At 37.0% G+C, this 13,330-nt stretch overlaps 1 protein-coding gene across 6 annotated transcripts in view; it reads right to left on the reverse strand.

Moving 5' to 3' along the window:
- Positions 1–10,996: 10,996 nt before the first annotated feature.
- ZNF143 (zinc finger protein 143) overlaps positions 10,997–13,330 on the reverse strand; it is a 43,886-nt gene continuing 41,552 nt past the window's right edge. For 5 of the 6 annotated variants that reach the window (XM_088145949.1, XM_088145950.1, XM_088145951.1 and 2 more), the window contains 2 exons: positions 12,607–12,753; positions 10,997–11,727 (listed from right to left, as the gene is read on the reverse strand). In XM_088145949.1, the coding sequence (XP_088002075.1) occupies positions 11,644–11,727; positions 12,607–12,753 (231 nt within the window). In that variant the 3' untranslated portion in view covers positions 10,997–11,643. The remainder of the gene's footprint in view (positions 11,728–12,606; positions 12,754–13,330) is intronic. The other variant, XM_088145954.1, reaches the window with a different exon arrangement.

Raw genomic sequence — 13,330 nt, forward strand, 5'->3', positions numbered from 1 at the left:
TTATCACTGATTTTTGCATTTACCTCTGAATTAATTGTTTACAACCTTCACCCACTCATAATAAAGGTCAAGTGGCTGTATTCACTCTGCACTAAGCCACTGTTTACTGACTCATAAACTCACTTATTAAATAAACCATAGTTCACCCACTTCACACAACATGCTAACCAAACCATATACTGTGTAAATCAAGACAATTAAAAATTAGCTTTTCCTGACTACATGGCAGCATTTGCCAAACAGTTAGCAAGATCCTGAACTGTGTTTCCTGTATTTAAGATGTGACTTAAATTGTTCTGTTACCTTAGCAAAGCCTCAGTATGAGTTGTATTTAGGATGTGTTTATACAACACCCATAGGTTAATTAAACCATGACTTACTGAATTCAATTGCTTGGTAAGTATAATACACTAAACCACAAATTACCCAAACACCTTTAACCTAGTATATTGATCAAATCCAAACCCAGCCTTGCTTGAACTGTATTTAATAGTTCCCAGGGAGCTATTTCCCGAGGGAATCTAGTCAAAATGTAGGAAGCATACAAAGAAGTGCTGAGATTACAGGCTTTTAAAACTATGAATGTAATAATAAACTGGAGAGCAATTTAGTGTAGTGGTTAAGGCACCAGACTAGAAATCAGGAGACCATGAGCTCTAGTCCTGCATTAGGCACAAAGCCAACTGGGTGACCTTGGGTGAGTCACTCTCTCTCAGCCCTGGGAAGGAGGCAATGGCAAACCACTTCCGAAAAACCTTGTCAAGGAAACTGTAGGGAGTAGTCCAAGCAATTGCCAGGGCTCAAAGACTGGCTCAAAGGCACACACACACACACACACACAAAAGCTATATGGAGAGCAATAAAAGCAAAATACCAACTGAAGACTCTGGAACAGATAAAAGGGAAAGGTATGAAGAGCTGTTTTCATTTGTTCTCACTGTACCATTCTTCCATTCTTCTGGATAAAATCCAGGAAATGAAAACAATGAATTTGTGAGAAGCAAGGTCTACTATCAAAAATATATTTTAAGGATGACACTATACTGATATTTTTATATTCTGTTTTATTGGCCTACAGAGGAATGTTCTGTATTCTTAAATCACTGTTGCTAGCATTGTCTCATTTGCCTGCATATGTCATTGTGATATTCATTGGTTTTATGTAAGTGCATTGTCATTTACTCAGTGAAAGGGTCAATACTGGGCCTGCTGGAAAGGGGAAATATACTTTTTTATACTATTAATATAACCATTACAACCTTAATTGTACAATGTTTCTACTAGAAGAATGGGAAGTTTTTGTAGGTCTTTCAAAAAGGTATAATTTGTTTAGGACTTAATAGATGCTGCAATTTGTAAGTACGATTGCTGTTCTACACCTATAATATACAGTACTAGACCAACTAAGAGCATGAACTGCTTTTTACCAGAGACTTTTGATAGAAATACAAATATTATTAAATAGTCATTCATGTACAATGGGGCCAGTTGCAAGAGTAACATATTTGGATTGGTCTTATCATGGCTTCTCCAAGACAACTATTGAAGGCATATGGGCAACCATGAAGCAGCACAAAGTATATCAACTACCAACTTACTCTCCCCCAGCAACTAGACAGATCCAGGCTCTGCCAAGTCATCACCACCATTGCTGCTGGAGCACCGCACATCATGCAAATAGATTTATGGTGGGAGGAAAAGATAGAAAGCATTGCTTCCACATCATATCAGGAAAAAAAAAACTGAGGTTAGCTCGGGATAAAAAAAACAATCTGGATCATGTGGAAATATCCTTCAATAACAGATAGCCAGCTATCCTCAGAGTTAAGGAGACGTGGGTAGATCTGCCTTAGGAGTAATGCCCCTTACACCAGGGGCAAGGATTCCAACCTGGGACTGCACAGATTTCACTGAATGACAACTCTCAACATCCTTTGCCACTAGTCATTCTTCTCTAGGAATGCCAGCATTTGAAGTAGCTAACATGTGGAAGGCCATAGGCTGATCACCCATTACAGAGGCACAGCACTTGAGATGCACCAGTGAGATGAAGATAAATTCTACTACAAGAGCCAGAAATGCAGATTGCTTTGTTAAGGTCAATAGGCCAGCAGAGAACAAGGAGAAAAGTTGTGGAGCAAAATTCTAAGCAAACTTATAAAAAGAGAAACAGGTGTTATTTATATTGGGGGGGGGAGAGTTTTGAATTAGATTTCAGAACTTTGTCCAGACTAGGCTGAAGAAATAGACAATAATTCTAATGTGTACTAAATCCAGGGTTTTCCTTCTGGACTAGAGGACTAAGAGAAAATACTCAAAACAAATATAAACAACAATCATAACTATGTTACCAGTGGAAGGAAAATTAAAAATCCATCACTGGACAAAAACATTATTAGGACCAACATTTTATTATTTATCTGCAGTATTTACATCCCACTCCAATAATGAAAGTTCTTTGCATAGTTTTCAGATAAGAAGCACAAACAATTAAATACAAGAATACAGCATGAAAATAATACCTTATTTCAAAACCAGCCTGTGGATAAGCAAACAAATTAACATTAGAGATATACTGCAATGTGACCTTTGTGGATTTAATTATCTCAGCCTTTGTTGGATTGATAACATTGTTTGTTCCTGCCCTGTTTCTCTTAGACAATCTTAACCAAAGCTAATAAATTCAGCAACATTGTGTATTCAACAACTCTAGTCGCCTAACTAGGGGAAGTTAAAACAGTACACTTAAGAGCTGTGGTCCTTAAAAAATTTTCAGGAGAATATTGTACTGCATTAGTATAACATAGTATAACATGGCATGGCATTATTCTAGTTCTTTTCCTGTAGTTGCTATAGGCAGTAGCTAGAATCTCCCTTTGCTGCTTCTTAAAGCCCTTGGAAAAATATGCCTGATTTAGGGCCTTTCCTCACTTGATTGATTATCCTACCTTTCTTCCAGAAGCTTAAGGCATCATGCACAGTACTCCTTCCTCCAATTTTTCCCTACAGCAACAACCCGGTGAGGTAGGTTGGGCTGAGAGAGAGTGACAAGCCCAAAGCCACCCAATGAATTTCCATAGCTGAGAGTGGACATGCCCCTCTTCTAGCACCTTAACCATTACTTGAGGCTGCTTAAAGTTGTCCTCAGATGTTCCAGTATTATACTAATATTTTCTCCTTCAAGCAAGTAGCAAGCCATGGCAGTTTTGCTGTGAGTGCCCTCTGACACACTTCACTGACCATTTGGTCGGTGGCATGATCAGGTGACTGCAGGGGATGAGATTAACTTCAGACATAGTGTAGTCATGTCGCCTCCCTGTTGCCCCTGGGGACTTTCTTCCATGGCCATTCTGATTTAGGCAGCAGAAGAGTCTCATTCTTTCAAACTGGCTTTTCCTCCTGAACCCACCAGACTCAGAGACCAGGAACAGCAGCCCACCAGTGGTGGCAGCTGGGGGAGGTGGGGGAGGTGCCCGATGAAGTGGGAGAAGAAGAACCTACTTCCTGCTGCTTTGCAGCACAATTCTCCCCATGCCTGTTTGGGCTGCTTGTGAACACTCTTTTGGAACAGCTCTAAATCCTTGTTCAAAAGGACCCTTTACTGGCACCAAACCATAGTGAGGTTGATCAAGGAGCTAAACTGGCCAGTCTATCCACCTATCAAAACTCACCTCCGCCCCCATCCTACATTAAGGAGAGTGATTAGTGGACCTGCTCCCACTGGCTTGTTGGAAAGGGAAGGAACTAAAGCCAGGAGAATCAATCAAACCCTGTCCATAACTGCCCTGTACTATATTCATACTGGCACAATATTGCATGATTAGTCTGGAATAAGCCAGCATAACAGGAGTTCCAAGTTTAGAATTAATCCCTTCCCCCTTTTCCAAAAGGCTAATCATATTTGGTTGTTCAGCAGCAAAAGCAACAAAAAGATGAGTGCTATCTTCAAGATAAATCCCCGGATGATGCTGCAACCTGTCCTGGACTGGTCTCTGCTTCATCAGATGCATGAAGTGTAGCCTTCAGTATCTGCCAATGGATCCAATGAAGCAGATTCTAGTCCACAAAAATGTGCTATCCTTTTTATTGTTTAACCTTAGTACATGAAACTACATCATTTCTCTGTAGTAGTGCCTGCTGTCTGGAATGTGGTTCCTCCCAAGATCCAGATGGCACCCATTCTGCTGTTGTTCAGAAGAGCCATGAAGAACCTGAATTTTACTCAGGCTTTTGGGAGAATGAGACCCCACACTTCATCGTGCTTACCATTTTTTAATCTTTATTTTTTATTGATCTTATTGTAATGTCTTTGATTGTTATGATCCACCCAGAGTCATTGAGAGTTGGGCAGCATACAAGTTTAATAAATTATTGTTGGTCACACAGTCAACCAGATGTTTAGACTGGATTTAGCATTTTTATCCACTTATCAAGTCCTTCCCAAGGACCTGGGTTAGGCAGATGTTGTTGTTTGGTGGTGTTAAAGGTATTGTCTCAGGATGTAAGCTGTTCCAAGTAAAGCTGCCTTTTGAAATTGGCTGATAGTGATTTTGTCAATGTCAATGGTCTTCAAGTGGTGCTCCAGATGTTTTGGGATTGCACCCAAGATGATGATGATGATGATGATGATGATGATTTCAAACCATGACATATGATTTATGAACATTTCTAGGGAAAAGAAGTGTTGATTTACAGAGCAGGAAAAACTCTCATTTTTCAGTTTGCTGAATGCATCCACCGTAAAACAAAGTGGTTTCCACAAAGAAGCATTTGCTGTCCCAGATCCTACTGCAGGAATCCCTTTGCCCTCATTGTATCTGTCCTTGATTCTCTTAACATCTCAACTCTTGGCTCCAGATTGGCTTTTGGTCTAGGAATGAAATGGAGGGCCCTGATTTCAATCTGTTTGGGCATGGTAGCTGATCCCCTCCTCAAAATTACCAAAACACCTAGAGCAATGTGGCATTTCATAGATAAGACAGCTTTGATCTGTTTTTGATCTAACATAATTCAGAAGTGATCTTAGAGAGAGAGAGAAAGAGTAAGATCCACCTACAGGAATAGAATAGAAAGTTGGGAAGGCACAGCAGCAGGGGAATTGTCCAATGATAGCCTGCAATTTGGACTAAATCCTTGTAAGCTCCTGTCAAAGTGTGGTAGTCAGTTCAAGCTTTTCTTAACCTGGCTTAGTGCATCAGTGCAGGACAAGAACATGCAAATTGTAGGAAAACAGGGAAGAGGTCTTAGCAGAGGAATCTCAGTTCTGCAGCTGAAAGACATCAGAAAAAGTGATTCAAAGAAACTCTGCCTTAATTAATTTGCTATAACTGAGGCTGAGAAATTCCTCTTCCAGTTTCTGAGATTCTGTAGTTCCCCCAGAGAAATAATAAAAAATGTATAAATCTAAACCAGCTTCTATACAATAATTAAATTAAGAAGAAAATCCTTATTTATACATACAGGTCTTAAATTTCTCAGCTGATGATTGTATACCTGGCCGGAGGGAATTCCATAGAGGCATTGCTGCCACTGAGAAGGCCCTGTCTCTAGTTGTTTCTAGCCAGGTTTCCCTTCAGGTAACACTTGTAGAAGACAAGTGAAACTCCATTGGTAACATAATGGGGAAGTTGTAAAGGGATTTGTATGTTAAAACATCCACTTGGAATTTGACTTGGTGGGCAATGGGAAGTCAGCACAACTTAAGCCAGGATGCATGCACATGCTGCAAATATGGTCTAAATGCCATATTCTAAGCCCGCTGGAGTTTCCAGGTTTTCTTAATTCTTAAATTCCAGGCAGGAATTTAGAGTCTATTGCACAACTTTTGGGCTACATCAGAAAACTTCCAGGCTGTGCCACTTTGCTGATACAGATGCACATTCTATGATACATATGGTTTGAAACTGTTCTTCTTGGTCAAATTTCTGCACTTGATGCAGCTTTGTCATGGAAGCATTACTTTGTGTAAACACCCAATATAATTGAATCATTTGCCTACTGGCTAAGGCCTATCTGATGGAATTTAGTGAGAGCAAAAATGAGTAAGAGATGTTTTACAGCACTGGTAACTGATACTCACTTCTATAGATGAATGGAGTGTGGATCTGACAGCTCTATTCATTTTTAAATGTATTATATATGCAGGCAGAATCACATGAGATTTGCTTGAAAATTTGGCCCAGGCATATATCTCAAATTAACTCAACATGTTGAATGCATAGCCTACTGTGTGGATAGATCCATGAAAATCAACTTATGCTCCTTTATCCTAACTGTTGTTGATTTTTTTCTCTATATGCAATAATACAAATTATAGGGCTTTTTGTATAAGTTTACCATGTATTCCTTGTGGAGTCAGAGATATAAATACAGAAACAAATAAATACATATTAACCTTGCAATCTTATATACGTACAGTGGTACCTCGGTTCACGAACTTAATTCGTTCTGTGACTCTGGTCGCGACCCGAATTGGTTGCGACCCGAATCAAATTTCCCCATAAGGTTCAATGTAAATACGGTTAATCTGTTCTGACCCCTCCGAATTTGGTCGCCAACCGATTTTGGTCGCGTCCGAATCAAATTTCCCCATAAGATTCAATGTAATTACGGTTAATCCGTTCTGAACCATATGTTTTTTTTTTTTAAACCACAAAAATATGACACAAAGTACAGTACGAAGAGAGAGAATGCTAACCTTGCTTGACGCGACTTCTGGCGTGGAGGACAGGAAGGCGGGTGGGGAGGTGGTTATTGCTTGGAGGAAGAGTCCCCCTCCCTACAGGAAGCCACGACCACGTGTCACGGGAGGGAAAATGGCCGTGGATCCTGTTCGTCACCCGATCTGGCGTTCGCAAACAGAGGCAAAATTTTGCGAACAGAACTGTTTGTGACCCGAATTGGTTGTGAACAGAAGCGTTTGTGATCCGAGGTACCACTGTATTTAAGTGAGAAAAGTCTAATTGAATTCAGCAGGGTTGATGTCTGAGTAGATGTGTGTAGGTTTACAGTGTAGCAGTGTTACATCTACTTTATGTACTAAAAATAATTCCCACCAAATGTAATGGATTTCCTCCTGAGTAATAACACCTAGGTGACAACCAAAGATGAAGCCCAAATGTATGTTTCTGTCAACAGAAAGAAAAAAAAATCTGCTGGTAGAATTGAAGCCAGGGGAGGGGAATTTCCTCTCCCATGTGTAACTCTTTCATGTAGGCAAAATTTAAAAAAATCAACCAAACACCCACCCACCCATCCTTTGGAGGCCCAATAATTGTCCAAAACAAATTGAGGGTGAAAAGTTATCTTCTGGCTATACTACTCATAATTCAAAGCACAGGATTGATTTCAATCATTAATAGTAGAGTTTTATCTGCCCTGGGTTTATTTTTCTTAAAAAGGTCATAGCCTTTGATTTCCAACTTGAAGATCTGCACCTCTAAGCAAAAATGTTGGTTAAAATTTAATAGTTGCCCCAGTGGGTGGGTTTTTTGTGTGCAATTTTAGCAGCAATAATCTTACAAAGTAAATATTGATAATGTCTGTACAGGAAGATTGTGCTAGTTTTAAAGGGAGTGAAGGCCAACATTTTCATTTTTGACATGTAGTTCTCAGTTGTGAATTGATCTGAGTACCTACCTATACAAACAGTGTATAGGCCTAGAAGATTTTAGTACTATGGATAAATACACGTAGATAAGATGTATTCATTAGTCACTTTATCAGAAAAAGAATGAGAGCAACAAATTCATAACACCCGTGTTTTGAGAAAATGAAGTTGTAGGGGCTATCAATTTTGTTTATGCACAGGCCCCAGGGAAGAGTTGCTATTCATGCTCTCCCACCAAATCCTATGTAGTCCATTTTATGAGATGTTCAAGCATAATCTAAGATTCTCTTCTTATTCCATATTTTGGTGCCAGTGGTATGCCAGGGCAGCCTTGGCATACCACTGGCAGCAAAATATGGCATAATCAGGACTAACTCTAATCTTAGTCCCTGGCACTATGTAATTCAAAAGTATTATCCTTTCAAAGAGAGGCCATTGTTTTATAATAAAGTAAATATAATACCTGCATGTGCTTTAATCTTTGGCACCAGCCTTAGTTAAAAACTCAAGTAGTAGGTAGTAGATATTTTTTTGCCACAAACCCTGGAGAGCAGGTACTGGTCAGAATAGACAATAATGGCTTGGATGGAGTACATATACTAGCTTGTATAAGATAACATCTACGTCCTATCCTTCCTTTAGAAGAGTTTGTAAATGTTTGATGTCTTTACATCTGTAAGGTTGTTCAGTAACTTTTCCAAGCAACTAGTATTGCTTTTTAATCTATTACTTTGAAAATTTCAATTCAAAATCATTGTATCCCAGCATTATATACTGAATTGTGAAGACCAAATATTCTTAGGTCCATTTACATACTTTCTTTACATATTTCTCCAGACTGAAAAATTGTGATTATTACAGTATATTTACAGAGTGGCTTCTGTCCATATTTGTATGGCATTCTGCTGCAATTGTGCATAGCATTTTGTAATATATATTTGCAATGATCATATTACATGTGATTTGTATGTGATTATGACACTGCTATATTCTTGCATAAGGTACATTCTCATGTATTACTGTATGAGAGTTGATATAACATACCAGCTAAATGACAGAGCTATAAATGAGGATATTCTTTGCCTATTCCATGAGATTACAAGGCAGGCCTTATGTCAGTCATTATCTATCAACCTGAGTCAAAGAAAAAATATTTTTATATGACTTGTAATGTTTAGCTTTATTTACTTTCCCTAGTTATTTATTCTGTATCATTTGATACCTCTACAATCACTTGTTTTGTAGTCTGTGGTATCAATAAAACAGACGTGCAGGTTTGAAAAATTAAGCAATCTAAATTGTATGTTTGGTACTTTTTTGATGGATAAACTGGAATAATAATAATAATAATAATAATAATAATAATAATAATAGGGGTTTTTTACAAAAATGATTTAAAATTATTGAAAAACGATGAAGTTGCTTTAAAAGCCTTAGACTATATTAAATATCGTAGAATCATACAATTATAACCTGTTTCTAAAAGGATTTATATATGTATGAGAAATTCCTTAAACCAACACTGCACCTCCCCACAAAGAAACTGTAAAGTCAAAACCCAGTTATAGGAATAATTGCTTATTCTCTTGTGTGATTAAAAAAACTCACAATAGCAACAACTATAAGAGACTGTAAGATATACAGGCAATTTCTTTGCCATGTGAAACAATCAATGTGTTTTAAGCCTTAAATATTAGCCTCATCATTTATTTTTTTTGCTTACTCAGTCCCAATGCTTTATGTTTTAATAGATAAGAGTATCAATAAAAAGGGCTAAGAAACCATCAAAGACACATTTCTTTAAAAAATAGGGTGGCCAACCCTTTCTATTGCCTTAATTTACAGTGGCAGAACCTGCACCTGCAATTGCATCAAATTCAGCTAGAAGTCTTTTTACATGTTTCCCATTTTTTTCATGGATGCCTCAGTAACACCATTGGCTGGGCACCAGAGCTCCCAAGTTACATAAGGGTGCCTTTGCAGAGGATTTTGAATCAGGGATACAGAAGGTTAGAGATGTCTGTCTTGCTATGAGAACTGTTCCATAATGCTCCATTCCATTTTGGATTAAGGCTCCAGATAAAATTCAGGAACAGTCATAGTATAGGTAGTCCTTGTTTAGAGACTGCAGTTAGGACTGGCAACTCGGTTGTTAAATGAAGCAGTCACTTAGTAAAAAATCATGTGACCATAACAGTGCTTACAATTTTACACAGGATGTGTACTAACTGACTGTAATGATGAACACATGACTGAGAGAGCGATGCTGCGAAGGTCGTAAATGCGAGCACTGGTCACAAAGTTACTTTTTCAGCACTGCTGTAACAGTGAACAGTCGCTGTCTGAGGCAGTGGCTAAATGAGGAGTACCTGTAATTTTCACTTTGTAAAAATTTCCCCGTTTTCCCCCCAATATCCATATGTAGGTGTCTGATGAAGTACATCCTGCTTTACAAGTTTTATGCCATAATACATTTAGTCTTTCATGAATCTCAAAACTGTTGATTTTTAAAAGCCTACACATCTCACAACAAACAAAAGAAGTGGAGGGGCTTATGTCTTTGGATATCCTGCTTCTGAAAAAAGAAATTGTTTGGAAAATGTTTTTTATAACTAGTTTTCACATCTTTTCATATCTATGAACTTTTCCTACAAGTTCATAGTAAGGTTTATGATGAAAGAAATTTAGATTACTTGCTACTTAAGTAATCACAGTCATTCAAACTAGCTAACCGTTGTCTCTTATTTTATCCTGTTTCAAAATGTTGATTTCAAGTTAAATAATATATGGGAACAGCAGCAAAATATTACAGAGTGGAATGTTCCTGTTTAGTATTTCAGTTAGCCACCATACCTTTTCTAATATATCTGCTCCATTTGCTAACTGAGGATTCTCAATCACTGAGGATTTCCTTTTTTTCCCCCTAAAGATTTTTTTGTACTTCTGGAAACTTTTCCCTAAGCCTGCTGATGCTTCCTCTCTTGTACATGAATTGTGTGATTTTTGTTACATAAAAATCCATCTTTGAGTTCTCTGCAATCGATCTCAAGCAGAGATGCAATGAATTAAAATGGGAATAAGAACACTTGTTTCACTCTCTTCTTTGGTCTTGTTACCCTTTAAAGAAGAAAAGTGGCTGTTGCAAAGTGCCTCTCTCTGTATAATTTAGATCCTGGAAAATCAAGGTTTTAAATCATATGGATAGAGTGAAGATTTCTCTGCTTGTGGTCACCCATCATACATAAAGCATGAGAATGATGATGGAGGGAACATAGCATTAGATTAATCATCTCATTTCTCTTCCTTTTAGGTAGAACTTTTATGTACTCTAAATGACTGAACAAAGATTTAGAGAAATTCTCTCTCATATATAACATGATGGTAGGCAAGTAAGTAGAAACACTAGTTTTACTTCCTTTAATATTGAACAACCAAAGCTTTTCTTTTATACATAATCCAATTCAAAGATAATATAATAGCAATTCTGGCAATTGTCTGTATTTACAATCAGTGAGATGGGAGAGGAAACTAAAGACGATAAATGTTCAACATGTGTATGAACCACAATTAAAATGGAATATTTACAAAGGATTCAAAATTCAAAACTGCATATAAGAAACAATTAAACTCATGCTTTCAAAAGATTTTTGAATGATGATTGCTGTTATGATTTAAACAGTTGAAATCTTCAATAATACCTTCATTGGTTTTGTATGACTTTAAAATTAATTCCAGCATTTCTTTTGTGGCTGTTGCTTGTCTCTAGTTTGGTTTGGAATATAAGCAAGTAAATTTAATACAAAAACCTAATTCCATAGTCCTGGGTAGAGAATAATGAATCTTAAGAGATAGAATTCCGTTATTCTCAAAGTTCATATACATAAACATTATACACTTTAAATGTTCTTCACTGTTGCGTAAAGTATATGCACAGTATTAGTGAGCAAAAACATTTTTATGGTTTTCACCTGGCATAGACTTTTGTTGAACAAAAATAAAATAGAATTCTATTGTTCCTTTAGCCAAGCTATGAATTAATCATCAATTCCTGGAGTTTCACCTTGTTGTATTCTGGAAGCTATTCGAATCGCTTCTTCCAAAGATTGCTGTTCTCCAAGCTGAAACAAACAAAAGTACAGCTTAAAATGTATTCCCTTCAGAAAGAAAAACAGCATTCTAAAAGCATTTTCAGCACATTTTTCTCAAATGACTAGATGTGTATCAATATTACTTCTATATATGTAATTGTAATGATTTGTGATTTTTTTCCTTTGAGCTCACATATAAAATTTCAAGTGATTTTCTTTTGAAACAGAGGAACTTGTTTGAAAAATGGGTAACATGTTTAAAAAATGAGAGTCAAAAGACCCTTAAATATGAGAAATACCTTTTTCTGGATTCTGCCCATTATCTTGGAATCACTTCTAAGCATGAATAACAATGGATCAGGAAACTGACAATGCTGATCAGCCTTTTGATAAATAATTACTGTACAATAAATGGCTCAAGTTTATAGTGTATATAGGGAACATGAACTTTAATAACAATTATATTGAAAAAAGCCATACGAGAGGCAAATTTCTTTTAATTGAGCATTTTATAGCATACTTCAAGTGGATGCATTAACTAAGTATTTTTTACCATTATTTTTATTTTAAAACAAGTTGTACACATATTTAAGTAGAAGATCCAGATTTGTTGTTCTGCAAAATTAAAGCAGATTGTTAGATCCAATGGAGGTTCCTGGAGTGAAAGAGAAGTCAGTGATCACTGATTCCCTCCTCTCTGAGGCCCTCAATATTACTTCCTGTGGTGTTCCAGAATATCTCTAGATCTCTAGGAGCAGGTTATGGGGAGCATAAAAGGATGCAGAAAGGTAGAATTTTTCTGTCCTCTTTCTTGGCCGCAGATTCTCTAGTTTGTGAAATTCTACCCCTGGATTCAATCCACAGATTTTTAATAAAACGTTCCCAGTGTCTATGTCATATCCTAATTACCTGCACTGCAATTTGTGTCCCATTGGATGTTGCCAGCAAAGTAACAGGCCTAGATTCTGCAGTGACTAGATGATGTCCATGTTGCTGATGTCCAATTTCTGGTGAAGCACTATGAAAAGCTGCTAAATCCTGAGCCACAATGGCAACCTTAATAAGAAGCACAGAGAAAAAAAAATTCTAAATATTGAAATCTAAAAATAATTATTTATTTAAAAGTTTTTAAAGCCACTAATCAGTCTTAACATTTTAAAAACAGAGTATCAGCCTTACTAGGACATAAAGCAAGATATATGAATAATACCTCCCTCCAAAACACATTTTAGAACCAAGAGTATATTTGTAAGGGGTAAAAAAATCAGTAAAGTACTTTGCATAACATGTTAAGATATAATATGCTTAGACCTGGCATAACGTATGAACTGGGACCATGCATTTAATAATGCTTAAAGTAGAGCATCAAAACTGCAATATGTACCTATAGCATTTCATGTTTATACATTTAAATCCTGGCATCATGCGCTAACCCATACGTAATTCTCCCTTCTGGTCTTTGGGCACAGAGATGAATGGCAGCTACAAAGTGTATTGATCTATTTATTACTAAAAATTCTATGCAGCTTCAGTGCTGCTGACTTTAAGTAACTTACAAAGTTGAATGATATGGCCAAAATAAATTAATACATAGCAGAACAGTACAAAAATGGGCTTCTGTTGCTCTGAGTTT

This window comes from Python bivittatus, unplaced genomic scaffold, assembly GCF_059951505.1.
Source record: "Python bivittatus isolate LINGU-HERP-01145 unplaced genomic scaffold, Pbiv_v1 ctg000480_np1212, whole genome shotgun sequence".
NCBI classification, from domain to species: domain Eukaryota; kingdom Metazoa; phylum Chordata; class Lepidosauria; order Squamata; family Pythonidae; genus Python; species Python bivittatus.